Below are 23,592 nucleotides of genomic sequence, written 5' to 3' on the forward strand. Positions count from 1 at the left end.
AAAGCAGGGGCTTTTCTTTTTAAAGCGTGACTGATATTCATGTAAAAACACACACACTCAAAAAGATAAGTCTGTCTTTCTAGAAGGACATATTCATATATATAATTCATGACGGTTTGAATGGAAACTCACAAGACATAGTATTTTGTATATTTCTTCATAGGCTTCTCTTATTCCTAGTTTAAGTGATACCATTTGTACCCTGGAAAACATTTTCACTTTCTGACTTTATTGTAACAAACCTCCACATAGCACCTACTGTGTAGCACACACTGCTCTAAGGACTTTAAAAATATTAACTCATTTAATCCTCACACAATCAGCTGTTACCTTAAAAAAACATTACATACTGGACCAGGCACGGGGGCTCACGGGGGCTCACGCCTGTCATCCAGCACTTTGGGAGGCCAAGGCAGGCAGATCGCTTGAGTCCAGGAGTTTGAGACCAGCTTGAACAACATGACAAAACCCCGTCTCTACAAAAAATGTAAAAAGTTAGGCCGGCGTGGTGGCTCACTCCTGCAATCCCAGCACTTTGGGAGGCCGAGGCGGGCGGATCACCTGAGGTTGGGAGTTTAAGACCAGCCTGACCAACATGGAGAAACCCCATCTCTACTAAAAATACAAAATTAGCCGGGTGTTGTGGCACATGCCTATAATCCCAGCTACTTGGCAGGCTGAGGCAGGAGAATTGCTTGAACTCAGGAGGCAGAGGTTGCGGTCAGCCGAGATCACGCCATTGCACTCCAGCCTGGGCAACAGGAGCGAAACTCTGTCTCAAAAAAAAAAAAGTTAGCTGAGCTTAGTGTTGCACACTTGTAGTCCCAGCTACTCAGGAGGCTGAGGCAAGAGGATTGCTTGAGACCAAGGAGGTCGAGGCTGCAGTGAGCCATGATGGTGCCACTGCACTTCAGTCTGCGTGGCAGAGCCAGACCCTGTCTCAAAAAACAAAAAACAAACAAAAAAAACCACACACACACACATCAAAAACCATTAGAGATGGAGGTAAAACCTTGGGGAAGCCCCTCCCCATCCTCTGTCTTTCTTAAGCAGGGTGTGACCAATATGACATGTTGTTGAGTTTCGTCCAAACTGCTGTCTGTGCGTTTAAGCACATCATATAAACATGTGCTCCTAGAAACAGACTTTTCTTTTGAGTGTGCATTTTTTTCTTTTTACCTAAATGTGTCATGCTCGACACTTTTTTAAAAATTGGAGTACAAAAAAGATCACGAATCATTAAGTATTTAGGTTGATGAAATGTCACCAACTGAGCAAACCTGTGTGACATTCATACAAATCCAGACACAGAACATTCTCACCCTCCACAAGCCCTCTGTCTTTCTTCCCAGCACGAATTCCCACAGATCCCCACTTGCGCGAAGTCTGGTGCAGTAGTTTTGTCTCGTTTTGAGCTGGACAAAAATGGACTCCTGTATTGAATCTGGGTTCTTTCTCTCCACGTCTTGTCTTTGCAGTTCTTCCATGTTATCATATTTGGTTATAATTTATTCCTTTTTTTGGCCGAGCGCGGTGGCTCACGCCTGTAATCCCAGCACTTTGGGAGGCTGAGATGGGCGGATCACTTGAGGTCAGGAGTTCGAGACCAGTCTGGCCAACATGGTGAAACTCCCGTCTCTACTACAAATACAAAAATGAGCCGGGTGTGGTGGTGTGTGCCTGTAATCCCAGCTACTTGGGAGGCTGAGGCAGGAGAATCGCTTGAACCTGGGAGGAGGAGGTTGAGGTGAGCCGAGATCGCACCACTGCACTTCAGCTTGGGCAACAGAGTGAGACTCTGTCTCAAAATAATAATAATAATAATAATAATAATAATAATAATAATAATTCCATATAGTCTTTCATTATGTGACAATTCCATGGCTTATATACATATTTTTATTTATTTAGAGATAGGTGGTGTGGATAGTGACTAAGTGGGCTGGTGGCATGCTAACTTCTATTTTTTTTTTTTTTTTTGAGACAGAGTCTTGCTCTGTCACCCAGGCTGGAGTGCAGTGGCACGATCTCAGCTCACTGCAACCTCCTCGATTGAAGCGATTCTCCTGCCTCATCCTCCCCAGTATCTGGGATCACAGGTGTGTGCCACCACGCCCAGCTAATTTTTGTATTTTTTGTAGTGACGGGGTTTTGCCATATTGACCAGGCTGGTCTTGAACTCCTGGTCTCAAGTAATCCACCCGCCTCAGCCTCCCAAAGTGCTGGGGTTACAGGTGTGAGTAACCGCACTAAGTTCTGTTTTTAATCAGTCTAGAGTCTGGTAATAACTAGACCCTAAAACATTTTAAGTTAAGTGAGTTATCTATACAAGAGGACTATATGTCCTAGACTGTAAAAAAAGACAAACTTACAGCTTATCTGTTTTTTGTTTTTTTTTTTAATTTTTCTTTGGTCCTGCCAACCTGACTCTTTTTTCTTAATTAAGACTCCACAGCAGGGTCTTGCTCTGTCACCAAGGTTGGAGTGCAGTGGCAAGATCCTAGATCACTGCAGCCTCGGACTCCTGGGCTTAAGCAATCTTCCCACCTCAGCCTCCTGAGTGGCTAGGACTACAAGTGCACACCACTGTGCCCTGCTAGTTTTTTTTTTTTATTATTATTTTCCTGTAGAAACAGGGTCTCATTTTGTTGCCTAGGCTGATCTCGAACTCCTAGGCTCAAGCGATCGTCCCTTCTATGCCTCCAAAGTGCTGACTCTCCAGGCGTGAACCACTGTCCCTGGCCTCCACGATTTGTTGATCAATTTTCTTGTGATGGACATCTGAGTTGTTTCCAGGTTGCGGCTGCTGTGACTATTTGAGCATCTGACTTTTGATGAACGTAGAGTGTACCATATTGTAGGGCAGTACCCAGGAGTGGAATAAATGGGTCATAGTAGTTACTGTGATTCTGCCAAACATAGCATGTTAGCCAATTCACTGAAACCGTTCTCTCAGAAGTATATTTTTTCCACTTTTCTTTTTTCACTAAAAGAAGGCAACGTGGATGTATATTTTTTCCATGCCAGAACATTTAGACAGTCACTGAATCCGCTCTCTTTAGTTTTTCCATCACGCGACGTTACCATAGCTTCAGACTCTCTCTTCCTGCCTGTTTTCACCCTCTCTCCCCCCGGCCCCATGGTGTGCTGTCTGACTCTCTCTCAGCCCATCTCCTGTAGCAGCTGCGTCTTGAATGTGACTTAACAATCCTGGCTGAGCAGAGACTTTGTAGTGTGGCAGTGTCTCCAGGCCCTGGGGACCCAGAAAAGCCTCAGGGAGGAGGTCAGGAATCCTGGCACTTGTTTCTACTGTACACAGGCAGCCTTAGTCCTCGGGCTAGCCAAGAATACCCACAGTACCAGTGCTGATGACCACAAAGGAAGGGACTTCTGAATCAAACCACAGAAACTCATAAGGCAGAAAAATGATGCACATGATAACATGCAAATACAGATTTTCTTCTTTTGTTGTTGCTCTTCTTTCTCTCTCTTTTAAATTTTAAAGATGGGGTCTTGCTATGTTGCCCAGGCTGGTCTCAAACTCCTGGGCTCAAGGGATCCTTTCACCTAGACCTCCCAAAGTGCTGAGATTACAGGTGGATTTTCTTTTAATGAAGATACCATGGGACCAATGTCAGATGACAGAAGGGGAAGAAGGTGTTTGCAATATTTAAAAATCAATGAAAAATTAATATCTAGAATATAGGCCGGGTGCGGTAGCTCATGTCTGTAATCCCAGCACTTTGACAGGCTGAGGTGGGCGGATCACTTGAGATCAGGAGTTCGAGGCCAACCTGGCCAATGTGGCAAAACCCCGTCTCTATTAAAAATATAAAAATTAGCAGGGTGTGGTCGTGGGTATTGCTCTGTCATCCCAGCTACTTGGGAGGCTGAGGCATGAGAATCACTTGAACCCAGGAGGTGGAGGTTGCAGTGAGCCAGTGAGCTGGGATTGAGCCACTGCACTCTAGCCTGGGCGACAGAATGGGACTCCATCTAAAAAAAAAAAAAAAAAAAAAAGAATCTAAAAGGAACAGCTGCAAATTAGCAAGCGAAAAAGACAGCAACCATAATAGAAAAATGGCCAGGCTCAGTGGCTCCTGCGCCTGTAATGTAAGATTACATGCCTGTAATCTCAGCACTTTGGGAGACCAAGGTGGGTGGATTACCTGAGGTCAGGAGTTCGAGACCACCCTGGCCAACATGGCAAAACCCCGTCTCTACTAAAAATACAAAAATTAGGCTGGTCACAGTGGCTCACGCCTGCAATCCTAGCACTTTGGGAGGGCAAGGCAGGTGGACTGGCTGAGCTCAGGAGTTCGAGACCAGCCTGGGCAACACAGTGAAACCCCATCTCTACTAAAATACAAAATAAATTAGCCGGGTGTGGCAGCATGCGCCTGTAGTCCCGGGGGTGCTGAGGCAGGAGAATTGCTTGAACTCAGGAGGCAGAGGTTGCAGTGAGCCAAGATGGCACCACTGAACTCCAGCCTGGGCGACAGAGCGAGACTCTGTCTCAAAAAAAAAACAAAAAAAAAGTGAGCAGGGATCACAATGAGCAGATAACAAAGAAACCCAAAATTCTGATAGGCACATGAGAAGATGCTAGAAATTGTTGGTAACTCATCAGGGGAGTGGAAATTAAAATGACAGCGAGTCCAGGCGCGGTGGCTCTTGCCTGTAATCCTAACACTTTGGGAAGCCAAGGTAGGAGGGTCACTTGAGACCAGCAGTTCGATACCAGCCTGGGCAATATAGCAAGACCCCATCTCTATAAAAAATTTAAAAGTTAGTTGGGCGTAGTGGCGCAAGCCTGTTGTCCCAGCTGCTCGGGAGGTTGAGGTGGGAGGATCCCTTGAGCCCAGGAGTTCCGGGCAGCAGTGAACCATAATTGCGCCACTGCACCCCAGCCTGGACAACGAAGTGAGATCTCATCTCTAAAAATAAAATAGAGAAAATAAATTAAAAAACAGCAAGTCATCCTATATAAATCTGGCAAAAATTAGTTAAGTTGGAAATGCCACATGGGGGTTGGGGATATGGGGACCCAGGGACCCTAAGGCACTGATAGTAAGTAGCCATTCCAAGGGTTACCCAGCACTACTTACACAAATTGTGCACGTGGATATGTCACCCAGCAATTAGCTTCTGGGTATGCACGACAAAACATTCTCCCTCAGCTTCCTGGGGGGCCAACACACAGATGTTCACTCCAGCATTATTTCGGGGGAGCTGGAGGCAGCCTGGGTGTCCGCTCCCAGTAGGGGTAGGTGGATAAACAGAAGGGATCAGTCACCAGAGAATCCTGCAAAGCTACCACTGTCACACACCAGGTGTCCACAGAGCAACAGGGGTAGGTCTTAAAACACATAATGACGACTGACAAAAATAAGAAACACTATTAATATCTTATGATATAATGCTCAATAACACAGAATCATTTTACATTTACATAAAGTTTTAGGGAAAAACAATATTTAATATACAACTATGTGTTAGATAATGTATAATAGATACAACATAGAATTGTATTGTACTGTATAATTATATTAGCCTAAATATATAATTATATAATTATACATCATATAACATCAAATTATATAATTCCATAATATGACACAAACTTTTGTGCTATTTATCGCAGTTGTATTAACATCAGTATTTAATTATGGAACACCTAGAAACCTGCTATACCTTGAAGAATGGTTTCTATGTAATTTTGTTTAACTATGGGATATTGTTTTATATAACTTGCTGTATACCACTACATGCTAATAAAAATAATTTTTTTTTTTTTTTTGAGATGGAGCCTTGCTCTGTTACCTGGGCTGGAATGCAGTGGTACGATCTCGGCTCACTACAACCTCTGCCTCCTGGGCTCAAATGATTCTTGTGCCTCAGCCTCCTGAGTAGCTGGGATTACAGTCGTGTGACACCATGCCCAGCTAATTTCTGTGTTTTTAGTAGAGTCGGGGTTTCACCATATTGGCCAAGCTGGTCTCAAATTCCTGGCTTCAAGTGATCTGTCTGCCTTGGCCTCCCAACGTGCTGGGATTACAGGCATGAGCCACCGTGTCTGGACTAATAATAATTTTAATAGGGCTGGACATGGTGGTTTACACCTGTAATCCCAGCACTTTGGGAGGCTGAGGTGGGTGAATCATGAGGTCAGGAGTTCGAGACCAGCCTGGCCAACACGGTGAAACCCCGTCTCTACCAAAAATACAAAAATTAGCCGGGTGTGTTGGCAGGTGCCTGTAATCCCAGCTATTCAGGAGGCTGAGCAGGAGAATCGTTTGAACCTGGGAGGTGGAAGTTGCAGTGAGCCGAGATCTTGCCACTGCGCTCTAGTCTGCGCAACAAGAGCGAGACTCCGTCTTAAAAAAATCAATCAATCAATAAAATAATAATAATAATAATAGCAACACTTACATTACATTAACCAGGCACTGGGACTGTTTTATCTCATTTAATTAATTATCTCATTTAACTCTCCCAACAACCACGTGAGGTCGGTACTATTAATATTCCCCTTACTGGCTGGGGAAACTGAGGCACAGAGAAGCTAACTGGCTTATCCATGTAACTCAAGGGAGTGGCAAGGCTGGGTGGGATTCAGATCCATATTATCTGGCTCAGAGTCGAAGTCCTTGTTCTTTTTTTTTTTTTTTTAGACGAAGTCTTGCTCAGGCTGGAGGGCAGTGGCTTAGTCTCAGCTCACTGCAGCTTCTGCCTCCCGAGTTCAAGCAATTCTCCTGCCTCAGTTTCCCAACTGGCTGGGATTACAAGCGTGTGTCACCACGCCTGGCTAATTTTTGTACTTTTAGTGGAGACGGGGTTTCGCCATGTTGACCAGGCTGGTCTCGAACTCCTGACCTCAAGTGATCCACCCACCTCGGCGTCCCAAAGTGCTGAGATTACAGGGGTGAGCCACCACGCCCGGCCGGAGTCCTTGTTCTTAATCACTATGTTAGGTGCTTTTTAAAGTCAGGAGATCTGGTGCACGTCCCTGCCCTGCTGCGTGATATCTTGCAAGGGCTTCCCCACTCAGAGCCTCAGTCTGCCCTCTGTGAAATGGGAGAATGATGGCACGTTACTTACCGTGGTGGGGAGAGAGCGCAGGTATCTTCTAGATACTCCCTCTCCCACCCCACCTCCGGCGGCCGAGCAAACCTCCAGCCAAGATTTGGGGTATGTGGGCAGGGCTCCGGCGAAGGGGCGTGGCCGGGGAGTCCTGGTCCAATTGGGCCCGGGGGCGGGGCCTTCCTCCCATCTCTGTCCAGCACGCGTGTACTTCTCGCAGTTCCATCTACCTTGCGGGTGCCTCTGGCGTCCCCAGAGGTCTCCGACCCCAGCCCGCCCCCAGCCCTCCCGCCCAGCCCGCAGCCCTCTCCCTCTGTTCCCCGACCTCAGACCCTGGCCCTCGGACCTCGACATCATGGGTGACGCAGAAGGCGAAGACGAGGTCCAGTTCCTGCGGACGGTGCGTATCTCTGGGTTTGGGGTCTGTGGGGCTATCTCTCGGGGCTCTCTGAGGGTCTGTCTGTCTCTGAATGTCCCTGTCCGGCTTGCTGGTGGTCTCTGAGACTCGAGGTCTCTTCCTGTGTCACTTTGAGTGACTGTCACTCTGTCTGTTAGTCTCCTTCACCTTTCTCACTACAGAGAATTAGTAGGACTGGGGACTCCAGAATGGGAAAGGGATCTTCGGTTGCCCTCTCTTCTGACTTTAGCGATTTGTCCCCCACAAGAAGGACCCCTGAGGGAGCACACCCTCACACCATCCTGGAAGCAGGCCCTTGGGGAAGGTGGTTCTAATTCCTGGGCTTGATTTAGCCATCCCCCCACCCCCACCTTAGCCCTAATTCTCTTTTTGCTCCAGACTCTGACCTATTTAAATTCTTGAGAAGGGAGCTGGGATGGGCTGGAGGACACAGCTCCTTCTAACTCCTAGCCCTTGAGGGTCTCGTGGGGGAGGGATCTCTTGGGTTCTGGGTCTTTCTTTCCTTCTTCGTTTTGGGCAGGAGGGCTGCTACCAATGGCTGCTAATGGTCTTGCAGGGTCTCTGGGTGGTGTCTCTCCCCATCTGTCTCTTTGGGTGTCTCCATGTCTCTGTCTCTTCCTCCACCTCAGTCTCCCTGTCTCTGTTTCTTAGCTTAAGGCCCTCTGATTTTCGCTGTCTCTCTAGTTGGGTCATTCCCTGCATCTGAGCCCCAGCTGGGGGCAGGGATGGGAATTGGAACAACAGGTGTCCCTCCCAGAATAGCCGGCTTTTCTGGGGCCTGGGCAGGGGATGGGGAGGGGACGAGAGGGAGGAGGGGCTGCCATCTCCCTGTCCTTCCCACCTTCCCCTCCCAGTGGCTCCGCAGGGTGTGGGGTCATAAATATGGGAGGGGACGTCCTCTCCTCTGGGCTAGGTCTGCTGACCAGACGCTAGCCCCGCCCCTCCCCCGGGGCCCTGGAGCCACGCAGGAAATGCTGACACAGCATTCCTGCCCCAGAATAGGACCCTGGCGAGCCGGGTCCGGTTTCCTGGGAGAGAGGAACAAACAGCTGGGGCTGGTAGTGAAGGATGGGGACAGCTGGGAAGGGGCCTAGCTTCAGCCGAGACTCTCTCCCCAGCCCCAGCCCCTCAGCAGACACCATGGGTTGGGCCCTCCCCAGCCCTAATAAGACCACGGCCATGGCTACTGGCCCTTGAGCTGTCGCTCTAAACCAGGCCCTGTGCCCTGGGCCTCTGCCTCCTGAGACATCTAATTATATCCTCGCTGCCCTGTCTTCTGAGGTAGGGTCCTATCTTTATCTCCCTGAGAGATTTGAGGGAAACCGAGGCCCGAATTGTAGAATCACTCATTCAAAGTCAAGGCCAGGAAGTGGCATCTCTGGATGCCCCTGGTGCCCAGCCCCATTGCCTTCACCAGAGAAAAACTGGGCCCAGACTTGCCAAAGTAGTCAGTGTTAGGGTTCTGGAGGCTTGGCCCTGGAATCTCTCCACCCCAGACTGGGTCAGTTTTTCTGATTGTTACTGAGGTCGTGGTGGATTTCTCAAAACTTTCTGGAGGCTGGGCTCAGTGGCTCACGCCTGTAATCCCAGCACTTTGGGAGGCCAAGGTGGGCAGATCACTTGAGGTCAGGAGTTTGAGACCAGCCTGGCCAACATGGTGAAACCCCGTCCCTACTAAAAATACAAAAAAATATTAGCCAGGCGTGGTGGTGCTCACCTGTAATCCTAGCTACTTGGGAGGCTGAAGTGGGAGGATTGCTTGAACCTGGGAGGCAGAGGTTGCAGTGAGCTGAGATTGTGCCACTGCACACTCCAGCCTGGGCGACAGGGCGAGACTCCATCTCAGAACAAAAAACCTTTTGGACCACATCCCGCCCATAAGAAACATTCTGTCTTACAACTCAGTACATGCACACATGCATAGACATGATTAAAAACCAACTTTATTGAGGTGTAATTGACCTGCAATAAATTTTACCCATTTTATGTGTTCAATGAGTTGGGTTTTTTTTTGTTTTGGGATTTTTTTTTTTTTTGAGATGGAGTTTCACTCTTTTTGCCCAGACTGGAGTGCAATGGCATGATCGCAGCTCACTGCAACCTCTGCCTCCTGGGTTCAAGCGATTCTCCTGCCTCAGCCTCCTGAGTAGCTGGGATTACAGGTGTGTGCCACCAAGCCCAGCTAATTTTTTGTATTTTTAGTAGAGATGGGGTTTCACCATGTTGGCCAGGCTGGTCTCGAACTCCTGACCTCAGATGATCCACCCATCTTGGCCTCCCAAAGTGCTGGGATTACAGGCGTGAGCCACCAGTCCCGGCCTTTTTTTTTTTTTTTTCTTTTTGAGACAGAATCTCAATCTGTTGCCCAGGCTGGAGTACAGTGGTTCAATGGTTGGTTCAATGCAACCTCCACTTCCCAGGCTCCAGTGATCCTCCCACCTCAGCCTCCCAAGTAGCTGGGACTACACGTGCATAGCACCATGCTTGGCTAATTTGTAAAATTTTTTGTAGAGGTGAGGTCTCACTATATTGCCCAGGCTGGTCTTGAACTCCCGGGCTCAAGAAATCCTCCGGCCTTGGCCTCCCAAAGTTTTGGGATTACAGGCATGAGCCACCATGCCCGGCCTTTCTTCTTTCACTCAGCATAATATTTTTGACATTCATCCATGTAGCATGTATTGAGTTCGTTGCTTTTTGTTGCCGAATATTATTCCATTGTGCGACTATACTGTGGTGTGTTTATCAGTTCACCTGCTGATGGACATTTGAGTCGTCTCCAATTTTTACTATTATGGACAACACAGGGCCTGTGACCATTCACTTGTACCTATTTTTAACTGAAATAAGTCTCATAAAATGTAGATGGCCCTTGAAGCATGATGGGCACGCTGTTATTTTCTATTCTTGCTCCATTTTCTTCATTTGGTTAAGCATGATGGCCACAGGCCCCCAAAACTGATTTCACTTCCCTTTGGTGGGTGGTGACCTCTACCCTTACCCAGGCTGGGGTTTCTCAAACCCTGGCCCAAGTTAGAAGCTCCTGGGGTCTGGTAAACAGTACGCATTCCCTGCTGACCCCAAATCAGGCTCTTGACGGTGGTGGGGGACTAGGCCAGCAGGGAAGCTACATTTTTAACCAGAACTCTCCGCTTCCTTCATTTTTTTTTTTTTTTTTTCTAAGATGGAGTCTTCCTTTGTAGCCCAGGCTGGAGTGCAATGGCACAGTCTTGGCTCACTGCAACCTCCGCCTCCCAGGTTCAAGCGATTCTCCTGCCTCAGCCTCCCGAGTAGCTGGGATTACAGGCATGCACCACTACGCCCGGCTAATTTTTGTACTTTTAGTAGAGATGGGGTTTCACCATGTTGGCCAGGCTGGTCTCGAACTCCTGACCTCAAGTGATCTGCCCACCTTGGCCTCCCAAAGTGCTGGGATTCCAGGAATGAGCCACCTTGCCCAGCCTGCCTTCATTCTAATTCAGGAAAAGTTTGAGAATCAATGCGGTAATGATTGGGCTCTCTGTCTCTGCTTTGCATTCTGGCTTTGCCATTTTCCTGCTTCCTAATTTGGGGCAAGTGATTTTTATTTTTCTCTCTGAGCCTCAGTGTTCTCATCTGGAAAATGGGGACAAGATTATATACAATAGCCAGACCCCATGGCTCACACCTGTAATCCCTTCGCTTTGGGAGGCTGAAGCAGGAGGATTGCTTGAGGCTGGGAGTTCAAAAACAGCCTGGGCAACATAGGGAGACCTTGTCTTTACAAAAAATGTTAAACTTAAGCTGGGTGTGGCAGTGTGCACCTGTAGTCCCAGCTACTCGGGAGGCTGAGGTGGGAAGATCACTTGAAACCAGGAGTTGGAAGCTGCAGTGAGCTGTGATCTTGCCACTGCACTCCAGTCTGGGCAACAGAGCAAGACCCCGTGTCTACAAAAATATATATATCTTAAATTAGCTGGGCGTGGTGGCATGAGCCTGCAGTCATAGCTTCTCAGGAGGCTGAATGGAGAGGATCACTCAGCCTAGGAGTCCGAGGCTGCAGTGAGCTTTGATCGTACCACAGCACTCCACCCCGGGAGACAGAGTGAGACTCAGTCTCTTAAAAAAATTTTTTTTTCAAGGGGCCTATGCAAGCATCTCTCTGACCTCATCTCCTCCCTGTTTGCCCCTCCTCCCTGCGGCCACCATCCTGCTCCATCTCCTGTGCTGTTCCTCAACACCCCAGCACCCACCAGCCAGAGGCCTTGGCCCAGACTCCCTCCTCTTTCCCCAGAGATGAGCAGGCCTGATTCCTTCTTGTTACTTGGACAAGGCTCAACTCAAATGTCACCTCCTTGGAGAGGCTGTCACTTCACTCCCTCACTGATCTCATCCCCATCCTAAAAGCCACTCTCTTACATCAGCCTGGGTTATTTTTTCCATAACACCTATCACTGACATTAACATTACATATTAATTCACCTGTTTATTCCGTCTCCATCATGAAGATTTAAGCTCCCTGAGGGCCGTGATTTTTTTTTTTTTTCTTTTGAGACATGGTCTCAATCTGTCTCAGGGGCCCCAGGGAGGTGAGTCTTGATCATGACTCACTGCAGCCTCGATTTCCCAGGTTTGGCAGTCCTCCCACCTCAGCCTCCCGAGTAGCAGGGACTACAGGAGTATACCACCATGCCCGGCTAATTTTTAATTTTTAACTTTTGTAGAGATGGGGGTCTCATTATGTTGCCCAGGCTAGTCTTTTTTTTTTTTTTTTGACGGAGTCTCGCTCTGTCACCCAGGCTCGAGTTCAGTGGCGCAATCTTGGCTCACTGCAAGCTCCGCTTCCCAGGTTCACACCATTCTCTTGCCTCAGCTTCCCGAGTAGCTGGGACTACAGGCACCTGCCACCACGCCCAGCTAATTTTTTGTATTTTTAGTACAGACAGCGTTTCACCATGTTAGCCAGGATGGTCTCGATCCTCTGACCTCGTGATCCTCCCGCCTCGTCCTCCAAAAGTGCTGGGATTACAGGCGTGAGCCACCGCGCCTGGCCCCAGGATGGTCTTAAACTCCTGTGCTCAAGTAATCCTTCTGCCTCAACCTCCCAAACTGTTGAGATTTACAGGTGTGAACCACCGCATCCAGCCAAGGCAGGGATCTTGATCTTCATTGACTTTATTCACTGCTCTATATTCAGTGCCTAGAACAGCACCTGGCCCATGGCAGATGCTCAACCAGGGTCTGTTAAGTGAGTGTAAGGCCCAGAGCATAAGGCCTGGGAGCCAGTAAAGTGCTTAATAAATATAGGCTATACCATTACTATGTTTTTTTTTGTTTTCGAGATGGAGTTTTGCCCAGGCTGGAGTTTCGCTCTTGTTGCCCAGACTGGAGTGCAATGGCGTGATCTCGGTTCACCACAGCCTCCACCTCCCAGGCTCAAGCGATTCTCCTGCCTCAGGCTCCCAAGTAGCTGGGATTACAGGCATACGCCACGATGCCCGGGTAATTTTGTATTTTTAGTAGAGACAGGGTTTCTCCATGTTGTTCAGGCTGGTCTCGAACTTCTGACCTCAGGTGATCCACCCGCCTCGGCCTCCCAAAGTGCTGGGATTACAGGCGTGAGCCACCGTGCCTGGCTATTTTTGGTTTTGTTTGTTTGTTTTTGAGATGGAGTCTCACTCTGTTGCCCAGGCTGGAGTGCAGTGGCTTGATCTCAGCTCCCTGCAACCTCTGCCTCCTGGGTTTAAGCGATTCTCCTGGCTCAGACTCCCGAGTAGCTGGAACTACAGGCATGCACCACCACACCCCGCTAATTTTTGCATTTTTTAGTAGAGATGGGGTTTCACCATGTTGGCCAGGCTGGTCTTGAACTCCTGACCTCAAGTGATCCACCTCCTCGGCCTCTCAGAGTGCTAGGATTACAGGTGGGAACTACCACGCCCGGACTCAATACTGTCCTTTATGGTACTTCCAGGATCCAGCCCGGGCTCTCACGTTGCATTCAGCTGCCATTAGAAAGCAGTCTATAAATAAAGATAAAATAGCAGTCTATTATTAAAACAACACGCAAAAGAGAGAATTTAGAGAAAGATGAGCTTAAAAAGCAATTTAACTTGAGCAATTTTCCACCTTCCAGTGGATCACTTTGCAGACCCCACTTGGGAGGCCTCTGGAGCCAGTTGGACTCAGGTTCAAATCCCAGCTCCTCCTGTTACCAACTGTGTGGCCTTGGTCCATCTGTGTCCCACTTTGAGCCTCAGTTTCCCCATTTTAAAATGGGGATAGGCCAGGCACGACAGCTTATGCCTGTAGTCTCAATTATGCAGGAGCCTGAGGCAACAGGATTGCTTGAGTCCAGGAGGTCAAAGTTGCAGTGAGCTATAATTTACACCACTTCACTCCAGCCTGGGTGACACAGCAAGACCCTGTCTCTAAAAATAAAAATAAATGGGATGATTACTTGAGGTCAGGAGTTTGAGAGCAGCCTGGCCAACATGGCGAAACCTTGTCTCTACTAAAAATATACAAATTAGCCAGGCGTGGTGGTGCACGCTTGTAATTTCAGCTATTTGGGAGGCTGAGACAGGAGAATCGCTTGAACCCAGGAGGTGGAGGCTGCAGTGAGCTGAGATTGCACCACTGCGCTCCAGCCTGGGCAACAGAGACTGTTTCAAATAAATAAATAAATAATAAAAAATAAAATAAATGGGATGACACTGGCTTGTATCTCAAGGAGTTGTCAGGAGCAGGCAGAGGGCTTGGGTGGGTTGATCTTGTCAGTCACTGTCTTTTTCGTAAGGACCAGGGAGGGAGGAGGGGCCTGTGGTCTGCAGTGTCTGTGGTGTCCGGGCCAGGCCCCTTTGGAGACCCTGCCCCTCGGTTCCGCAGGACGATGAGGTGGTGCTGCAGTGCAGCGCCACTGTGCTCAAGGAGCAGCTCAAGCTCTGCCTGGCCGCCGAGGGCTTCGGCAACCGCCTGTGCTTCCTGGAGCCCACCAGCAACGCGCAGGTCTGTGCAGGAGGGGGAGGGGCTTGGGGACACGGGGATCTGAAGGGGCAGAGAATCTTGGGTCCAAAGAAGAGGGTTCTGGGAGTCTGAAAGGAGGTGCTGACAGGAGAGAAAGTGAGGAGGGGGTCTAAGGCTAAGAGGGGCTACCTGAGGTGGGGAGGGGTGGAGGTCTGAGAAGGGAGGGGCAGGGGGTCTGGGGTGTTGGAGGGGATCCCTGTGTGCACAGAGGTGTGGTAGGCCAGGGCGGGGGCTGCTGATCCAGAATGTTCCTTGGCAGGTGGCTGAGTGGGCAGAAAGCCTCGGGTTTAAGGGGAGGTAGCCTGAGAGTCCAGAAGAAGGGCTGGTTGGGGAACAGGCGTCTCAGGAGGGAGGAGCAGGGAAACTGAGGGACGGCTGGGGGGGGTGGGGAGGGACGAAGCAAAGGACCTGGAGCACAAGGAGGAGGGGTCTGCGGTGTTTTATTTTTGATTTTTAAAATTTTTTCAAGTAACAAGACTGAATCATTATGGGGTGTTTTAGGGGGAAGGAGGCCCTCGGCGGGGGTGGGGGAGGATGGGACAGGGCCTGAGATGCGGAGGGCAGAGGGCATCTGATGGGGATGGGGGCTTGAGGGTCTTAGATAGTGGAGTCTGAGGGAAGGTGATCCCCGAGTCTGAGCCCAGGAATTCTGAGGGTGGGGGCAGCTGGAGTCTGAGAGGGCAGGGGATTGAGGGGCCGAGGGCCTTGGATCCAAGACAAAGGGGCCTGGAGGGTCAGGGGACACCCGCAGGGGGCTGACTGGGGAGACTGGGGGCAGAGAGGTGGAAGGAGCCTGGGGTCTAAAAGGAGGAAACCCGGGGGAGGGGCGGGGGCTGGCAGACCAGGGGATGTGGAATCTGATGAGGGAGAAGTTTCAGAGTCTGAGGGAGAGGGGGTCTGAGGAGCAGAGTCTTGAGTTTAGGAGTTGGGCGGTGGGGGATTGAGGAGGGAGTATAAGGCTGGGTGCCCTCCTGTGTCTGTGAAGCAGAGTTCAGAGGTGTTTGAAGGAAAAGGCAGGAGCGAGGACTGTCTGATGGTGGAGGCAGGAGGTGGGGCTTCCTTTGGGGTTGGAGGGATGTGGGGTCATCTGCAGAGGAGGACACAGAACAGGAGATTCCTGTCCTTGGAGCAGGGTCAGTGTGTCTCAGGGGAGAGGCATGGGGCTGAGGCTTCCTATGAGATTAGGTGGGACACGGGTTAGTGGGGAGGGTTAGGGTTAGGGAAGTTTCTATGGAGTCTGGGTGGGTCTGAGGTGTTTGAGGGAGGAGGCACAGAAGAGATGTTTTCGTGATGTTGGTCTAGATTCAGTGTGTCTGAGGGGGATGGCAGAGGGCAGGGCCTTCCTGTGGGGTGGGGGTGGGGTCTGGTGTCTCAGGAGTGTGGGCATCCAGACTAGGGGAGGGAGTGTGGCAGGGAATGGTGCTTGGGGGGGTCTTCCAGCCCCTCAATCACATCCCCCTCCCACCCCAGAATGTGCCCCCCGATCTGGCCATCTGTTGCTTCGTCCTGGAGCAGTCCCTGTCTGTACGAGCCCTGCAGGAGATGCTGGCCAACACGGTGGAGGCTGGCGTGGAGGTGAGGACCCCACCTGGGGGTGGGCAGGGTGGCAGAGATGGGCGAGAGGATCTGGGGGTTGTTTAGGGCACGGTGGCAAGGATGGGTGAGAGGACCCGGGGGTCGCTTACCATTTGCTCTTCTTCCTCTCTCTGCCCTGCCCCTAACAGGCCCTCAATTTGGATAAGTGGGTAGGTCTGGCCTTGGATGTCACCTGTCCTTCCACCCCTCCTGACCCCAGGCAGGCCCGTCTCTCGGGCCCACACCCTGCACACAGGGGCTGGAGGGTCTTCCCCCACCCCAGTTGTCGGGGGCTGTGGAGCCCAGAACAGGCCAGGCAGGAAGGAAGGAAGGAAGGGGATGGGGGCTTCTGAGCCCCTGTCCCCGACGCCTGCTCCTTTCTCCTCTTTCCAGTCCTTTCCCCCAACCCTGATCCCAGCTCCTCCCCGCATGGGACCTCTCCCCCACCTCCCCCATCCCAAGCGTGAGTGCCTCTGGTCCAGGAGTGGGTCCACCATGTGATCACCTGGCCCCATCACATGGTGCCCCCGTGGCGCCCTGGGAGCGTGGGCATGTGACGGCCATGATGGGAGGCATGGTGACATCGAGCAGTCAGATGTCTGCCCCAAGGTCCGGGCTGGGGACCTTGTGCTGGGGAGGGGCGGCTGTCTTACCACTGTGGGTGACGTTCACCTATGGAACAACTGCTAGGCCTGTCCCGGAGCACACGGGGCTGCAGCGCAGCATGATGGGGGAGGTCAGAGCAGAGGGGCCAGAGTCCATGGAACACGAGATCTTGGGGCCGTCCTCAGGGTCCCCAGGAAACTAGAAGACGGGTTCGTTCTCCTGAGTGATTTCCAGCCAAGGTGAAGGCAGCAGAGAGGACAGAGTGGGCTTTGGGGAATATAAAATGCTCCATCCATAGGCATCTCAGAGATATAGTCCCTGCTTCCGTGAATGGGGAAACTGAGGCAGAGACTCCTGTGGGAGTCTGAGCTGAGGCTGTTTTACCTCTAGGCCTGAGCATGGTATTTTACAGGGAGCATCTTGTCAACTGTGACTAGGCCAGACCTCTTGGGGATCTGGAGAGTCCAGGGATGTGTGCTTATTCTGTTCCCTCCCTCCCCCTGCAGTCATCCCAGGGCGGGGGACACAGGACGCTCCTGTATGGCCATGCTATCCTGCTCCGGCATGCACACAGCCGCATGGTGAGTTCAACCTCGGTGGGCGTGGGCAGGGGCCAGGGCATGTGGGGCCTGCTAGAAGGAGGCTGACCTCCCTCTACAACCCTAGTATCTGAGCTGCCTCACCACCTCCCGCTCCATGACTGACAAGCTGGCCTTCGATGTTGGACTGCAGGAGGACGCAACAGGTGCAGCGGCTGGAGGGGATGGGGGTGTGAAGGGGCCCCGCAGCAGGGATTCAGGGGGTAGAAGTTCTGCAGAAGGCAGAAGCAAGCATGAGACTACCCTGGGGACATGAATGGGGGCTTCGTAGCAGAGTCTGCAATACAGTCCGGACAGGGAGACTTAGACACACACTGGGGAGCGCTAGGCAGACAGTCTGAAGTCAGGAACGGGGAACTGTTAGGCAGAGAGTTGGTGGCAGTGATAGGAGAGTTGTGGGCCAAGGGCCCGGGAGGCTTGGTGGAGGGAGAGCCCTGGGGAAGAGCATTCTGGGAAGCCATCACCTGACAGCCACCCCCGTTCCATCCCCACCCATAGGAGAGGCTTGCTGGTGGACTATGCACCCAGCCTCCAAGCAGAGGTCTGAAGGAGAAAAGGTCCGCGTTGGGGATGACATCATCCTTGTCAGTGTCTCCTCCGAGCGCTACCTGGTGAGCCATTGCGGTTCCTCCTGCTCCCAGGTCTGGAGGTGCATGGGATGGTCCCCCATCTTCTCACCATGGGTTTGCCTGGCTGATCTCCCACCCCCAAGGTCCTGACTCCCAATTTCCCATTTCCTGTCCCCTGACATCCAATTTCCTGATTTCTGATCTCCCATTGCCCGACTTGATCATTTCCTGATCTGTGATCTCTGATGACTCTGTCTCCCATCTGCCGGTTTCCGGGTATCCACCCTTGATTTCCGTCCTCTGACGCTGGGACTCTCACCCACCCCTGCAATCGTCTCTGACTGGTGGCCCCCAGCACCTGTCGACCGCCAGTGGGGAGCTCCAGGTTGATGCTTCCTTCATGCAGACACTGTGGAACATGAACCCCATCTGCTCCCGCTGCGAAGAGGGTGAGGGCCCCAGACCTCCCCCAAATGGAGAGCCCCCCAAAACAGACCCTTAATGTTGCCCTTCAGGCATACCCAAATGGAGCCTTGGAACCTCAGACCTCAAACCTAGATCTCCAAATTATGGCTCTCACACTTAGATCTCCAGCTGACCCCAAATCCAGACCCCCAGAGCTCAGACCCCCACAAACCCCAAACTAAATATCAGGCTCCCAAACTTAGACCCCAAAGTATTAGCCCCCAAGGCTCCTAAACTCAGATTCAAATCTTAAAACATCAAGTCTAAAGCTTGTGGCCGGGCATGGTGCACACTGGTAATCTCAGCACTTTGGGAGGCTGAAGCGGGTGGATCACCTGAGTTCAGGAGTTTGAGACCAGCCTGGCCAACATGGTGAAACCCCATCTTTATTAAAAACACAAAAATTATCTGAGTGTGGTGGCATGTGCCTGTAATCCCAACCTACTCAGGAGGGTGAGGCAGGAGAATTGCTTGAACCTGGGTGGCGGAGGAGCCTGGGTGACAGAGCCAGACTCTGCCTCAAAAAAAAAAAAAAAAAATTTAAACTCCTTAGACAATAAGCATAGACTATGATCTCAGCCCCTCAAACCCAGACCCCCAAATTCAAACCTCAGATCCCCAAACCAAGACCCCAATCTTCAGCCCTCCAGCCTCAGACCTCCAAACTTCAATTTCAAATCCCAAAAACCAAAATCCACCAAAGCAAACTCCCAATTCAGATTCCCATGCTAAGACTCCAGGCACGGCCCAATACTTTGACCCCAAGTCTCATACCCCAGACTTCAGAGTCCTAAACCAGACCCACACTGGGACTCAAAGCACAGATGGTTTTTGACCCTCAAACTCAGACCCTGAAACTCAGACCCATCAACTTCTAACTACAAAGCTCAGATCGCTCCTACGTCATACCCCAAAGCTCAGACTTCCAAACCCTAGATTGTAACCTCAGATCCCCAACCTCACTTTCCAGCTTCAGGCCTCCAAAATCAATACTCAAGGCCGAGCGCAGTGGCTCACGCCTGTAATCCCAGCACTCTGAGGGGCCAAGGCGGGTGGATCACTTGAGATCAGGAGTTCGAGACCAGCCTGGGCCAACATGGCAAAACCCCATCTCTACTAAAAATACAAAAATTGGCTGGGCATGGTGGCGGGCGGCTGTAGCCCCAGCTACTTGGGAGGCTAAGGCAGGAGTATTGCTTGAATCTGGGAGGCAGAGGTTGCAGTGAGCCAAGATTGCGCCACTGCACTGCAGCCTGGGCAACAGAGCAAAACTCTGTCTTAAAAACAAAACTAAACAAAACGAAACAAAAAAACCCTCAAAATTCAGGCCCTAACTCCAGAACCCAGCCTCAGACCCAACCATCACCCTTCTAAACCCAGAGGCCAAACCTCAACCCTAGAACTCAGACTCCAACACCAGTGAACATTAGACTTCCACTTTGACCACACACACACTCTGACCCCAACCTCAAAAGTCCAAACTCAGAACCTTAAATCACAGACTCACAACTCCCCCAGCCTCAGCTCTGCAGACCCAGACCCCCCAAATTAGGTGCCCAGCTTCAGACCCCAAGTCTCATATCCCCACTTCAGGCCCCAACCTTGGCCCGAAAATACCCTGAAACTCGGACCTCCAACTGCAAAGCCCCAAACTCAGCCTTCACGTTCCCCCAGGGGAGGAGCAGGGCCCCTGACTTCATCTTGGCTCCTGGGTCTTCCTGGGGCTCCGGCCTCCCACTGACCACCTTCCCTTGCTCCTCTTCAGGCTTCGTGACGGGAGGTCACGTCCTCCGCCTCTTTCATGGACATATGGATGAGTGTCTGACCATTTCCCCTGCTGACAGTGATGACCAGCGCAGGTCTGGGCCATGGACAAGAGGGCCTGGGGTCTAGGAGTGGACGTGGAGGGCTGGAACCCTATGAGTAGGATTAGGGACCAGATTCCGGGGAGCTGAACCCTTGACTTCACTCTCTCCTGTGTCCCCAGACTTGTCTACTATGAGGGGGGAGCTGTGTGCACCCACGCCCGCTCCCTCTGGAGACTGGAGCCACTGAGAATCAGGTAGGGTGGGGAAGGTGGCGAGAGGCCAGGGCGAGGCTGGGGTCACCTGGCAGGCTGGGAGGAGAAAAAAGGTCTTGAGAGAAGATCTGATAAAGAGACTGAAGGGTCTCGAGGGAAAATCAGAGCAGCCTGAGAGAGAGATGAAAATCTCGGCCAGGTGTGGTGACTTCATGCCTGTAGTCCCGGCACTTTGGGGAGGCTGAGGTGAGAGGATCACTGGAGGCCGGAAGTTCAAAACCAGCCTGGGCAACATCATGAGGCTCCTGTCTCTGCAAAAAAATAAAGAATTAGCCGGGTGTGGTGGTGTGCGCCTTTAGTCTCAGCTACTTTGTGGGGCTGAGGTGGGAGGATCACTTGAGCCCAGGGGATCAAGGCTGCAGTGAGCTGAGATCCTGCCACTGTACTCCAGCCTGGGTGACAGAGCAAGAACCTGTCTCAAAAAAACAAACAAAACAAAAACAAAAAGAGGCCAAGCATGGTGGCTCACGCCTGTAATGCCAGCACTTTGGGAGGCTGAGGCAGGTGGATCATTTGAGGTCAGGAGTTCCAGACCAGGCTGGCTAACGTGGTGAAACCGTGTCTCTACTAAAAATACAAAAATTAGCCTGGTGTGGTGGTGGGAACTTGTAATCCTTACTACTGGGGAGGCTCAGGCAGGAGAATCCCTTGAACCCAGGAGGTGGCGGTTGCCGTGAGCTGAGATTGCACCATCGCATTCCAGCCTGGGTGACACAGCGAGACTCCATCTCAAAAAAATACAAAAACAAAGGCTGGGTGCGGTGGCTCACACCTGTAATCCCAGCACTTTGGGAAGCCGAGGCGGGTGGATCATTTGAGGTCAGGAGTTCAAGACCAGCCTGGCCAACATGGTGAAACCCCGTCTCCACTAAAAATACAAAATTAGCCAGGCGTTAGTGGCACGCACCTGTAATCCCAGCTTCTCGGGAGGCTGAGGCAGGAGAATCACTTGAGCCTGGGAGGCAGAGGTTGCAGTGAGGTGAGATGGTGCCACTGCACTCCAGCCTGGGCAACAGATTGAGGCCCTGCCTTAAAAAAAAAAAAAAAAAATGAAGTCTCTCTGGAGTCCTGTGGGAAAAGGAGGTTTGGGGGGTTTTCGAAGGAGAGATTGGGGGCCCTGAGTAAAATGATGGGGGAATTTAGAGGTCTGGAAAAACGAGGGCACTGGAGACATTTGGGAAGCCCTGAGGAAGCTGTGAGGGCCTGAGAGATGATTGGGGTTCCTAAGGGAGGACTAGGGGTCCTAATTAAGATTTAGGGGCCCTATGAAAAGTTTGAGGAACACTGGAAGAGGGTTCGGGGCTTAAGGAGGTTTGGACCAAGACTATAGTGTCCAGGCGGGGTGCGGTTGCTCATGCCTGTAATCCCAGCACTTTGGGAGGCCGAGGCGGGAGGATTGCTTGAGCCCTGGAGTTCAAGATCAGCTTGGGCAACATAGCAAGACCTGGTTTCTGTTAGAAAAAGAAGAAAAGACTGTAATGCCCATGAGAGAACTGGGGGGTCCTCTGACTCCCCTGGCCTTCACCTTCCACAGCTGGAGTGGGAGCCACCTGCGCTGGGGCCAGCCACTCCGAGTCCGGCATGTCACCACCGGGCGGTACCTAGCGCTCACTGAGGACCAGGGCCTGGTGGTGGTTGACGCCAGCAAGGCCCACACCAAGGCTACCTCCTTCTGCTTCCGCATCTCCAAGGTCAGTGGGGTTTGTGGCGCCCTCCCTCACCTGGAGCCCCCAGTCCCAGCCCAGCCTGCACTCTGCATTCCCTCAGCGGGGCTCCCCTGCTAAACACACAGGCAGAGGAGGCTGACCTGTGTCTCCTGCCCCTGCAGGAGAAGCTGGATGTGGCCCCCAAGCGGGATGTGGAGGGCATGGGCCCCCCTGAGATCAAGTACGGGGAGTCACTGTGCTTTGTGCAGCATGTGGCCTCAGGACTGTGGCTCACCTATGCCGCTCCAGACCCCAAGGCCCTGCGGCTCGGCGTGCTCAAGAAGAAGGTAGGTGTAATCCCAGCTACTCAGGAGGCTGAGGTGGGAGAATCGCTTGAGCCCAGGAGGTCAAGGCTGCAGTGAGCTGGTGATCATGCCACTGCACTCCAGCCTGGGTGACAGAGTGAGGTGGGGTGCAGGGAGGGTGCTGAAGGGTGGTGCTTGAGACTTTGGGAGTTTGAGGATGAGACTGAAAGACAGAGACTGGGAGAAAAACTGAGACTGAGAGAAACAGCAAAAAAGACAAAGGGATATATCTACATGGAGAGAGAGAGAGAGAGAACAGAAATCTATAGACAGAGGCAGGGAAAGGCAGAGATAAAGAGGCATGGAAACAGAGAAATAGAGAAAGATAGAGATAGAGAAACAGAGACACAGCCGGGCGTGGTGGCTCATGCCTGTAATCCTAGCACTTTGGGAGGCCCAGGCAGTTGGATCACCTGAGGTCAGGAGTTTGAGACCAGCCTGGCCAACATGGTGAAACCCTGTCTGTACTAAAAATACAAAAATTAGCCAGGCGTGGTGGCAGCTGCCTGTAATCCCAGCTACTCAGGAGGCTGAGGCAGAAGAATTGCTTGAACCTGGGAGGTGGAGGTTGGGAGTGAGCCAAGATCGTGCCATTGCACTCCAGCCTGGCTGACAAGAGTGAAACTCCGTCTCAGAAAAACAAAAACAAAACAAAACAAAAACAAAAAAAACAGAGAGTGAGAAAAAGATGGATAATGACCAACTGAGAATAACGTTCAACAAACAATTACTGAGTACCCAAGTTGTTCTGGTTGTGTGTGTAGAAAATAGATGAGCTGTACCGACCTGTTCCCTGCCCTCCCAGTGCTCAGAAATCGTGAACAAATTGCCTTTAGTGAAGTACATAGTTTTACAATTAAGGAGTGGGAAAACTATTTTTGGCAGAGGGAATAGCATGTGCAAAGGTCCTGAGGTTAACATGAGCTTGGCTTGTTGCAGTAGCAGAAAGAAGCCACAGTGTGGCTGGAGCAGGGTGAGCGATGGGTGAGTAGTGGTTGGTGAGGAAAGAGAGGGGATGGGAACAGCTCGTGTGAGGCCTTGTGGGCTATGGGAGAGGTCTAGTTTTGTTTGTTTGTTTGCTTTTTGTAGAGACGAGGTCTCACTATATTACACAGGCTGGTCTCAAACTCCTGGGGCTCAAGTGATCCTCCTGCCTCAGCCTCCCAAAGTGCTGAGATTAAAGT

The 23,592-nt window shown here is 51.3% G+C and overlaps 1 protein-coding gene across 2 annotated transcripts in view; it reads left to right on the top strand.

Moving 5' to 3' along the window:
• Positions 1-7,305: 7,305 nt before the first annotated feature.
• RYR1 (ryanodine receptor 1) overlaps positions 7,306-23,592 on the top strand; it is a 155,728-nt gene continuing 139,441 nt past the window's right edge. For both annotated transcript variants that reach the window (XM_054462589.2, XM_054462590.2), the window contains exons 1-11: positions 7,306-7,483; positions 14,366-14,485; positions 15,974-16,078; positions 17,191-17,265; positions 17,351-17,429; positions 17,782-17,894; positions 18,208-18,301; positions 20,083-20,176; positions 20,305-20,379; positions 21,932-22,088; positions 22,226-22,390. In XM_054462589.2, coding sequence (XP_054318564.2) covers positions 7,439-7,483; positions 14,366-14,485; positions 15,974-16,078; positions 17,191-17,265; positions 17,351-17,429; positions 17,782-17,894; positions 18,208-18,301; positions 20,083-20,176; positions 20,305-20,379; positions 21,932-22,088; positions 22,226-22,390 — 1,122 coding nt within the window. In that variant the 5' untranslated portion in view covers positions 7,306-7,438. The remainder of the gene's footprint in view (positions 7,484-14,365; positions 14,486-15,973; positions 16,079-17,190; positions 17,266-17,350; positions 17,430-17,781; positions 17,895-18,207; positions 18,302-20,082; positions 20,177-20,304; positions 20,380-21,931; positions 22,089-22,225; positions 22,391-23,592) is intronic.

Source organism: Pongo pygmaeus, chromosome 20 (genome assembly GCF_028885625.2).
Source record: "Pongo pygmaeus isolate AG05252 chromosome 20, NHGRI_mPonPyg2-v2.0_pri, whole genome shotgun sequence".
Classification (NCBI taxonomy): Eukaryota; Metazoa; Chordata; class Mammalia; order Primates; family Hominidae; genus Pongo; species Pongo pygmaeus.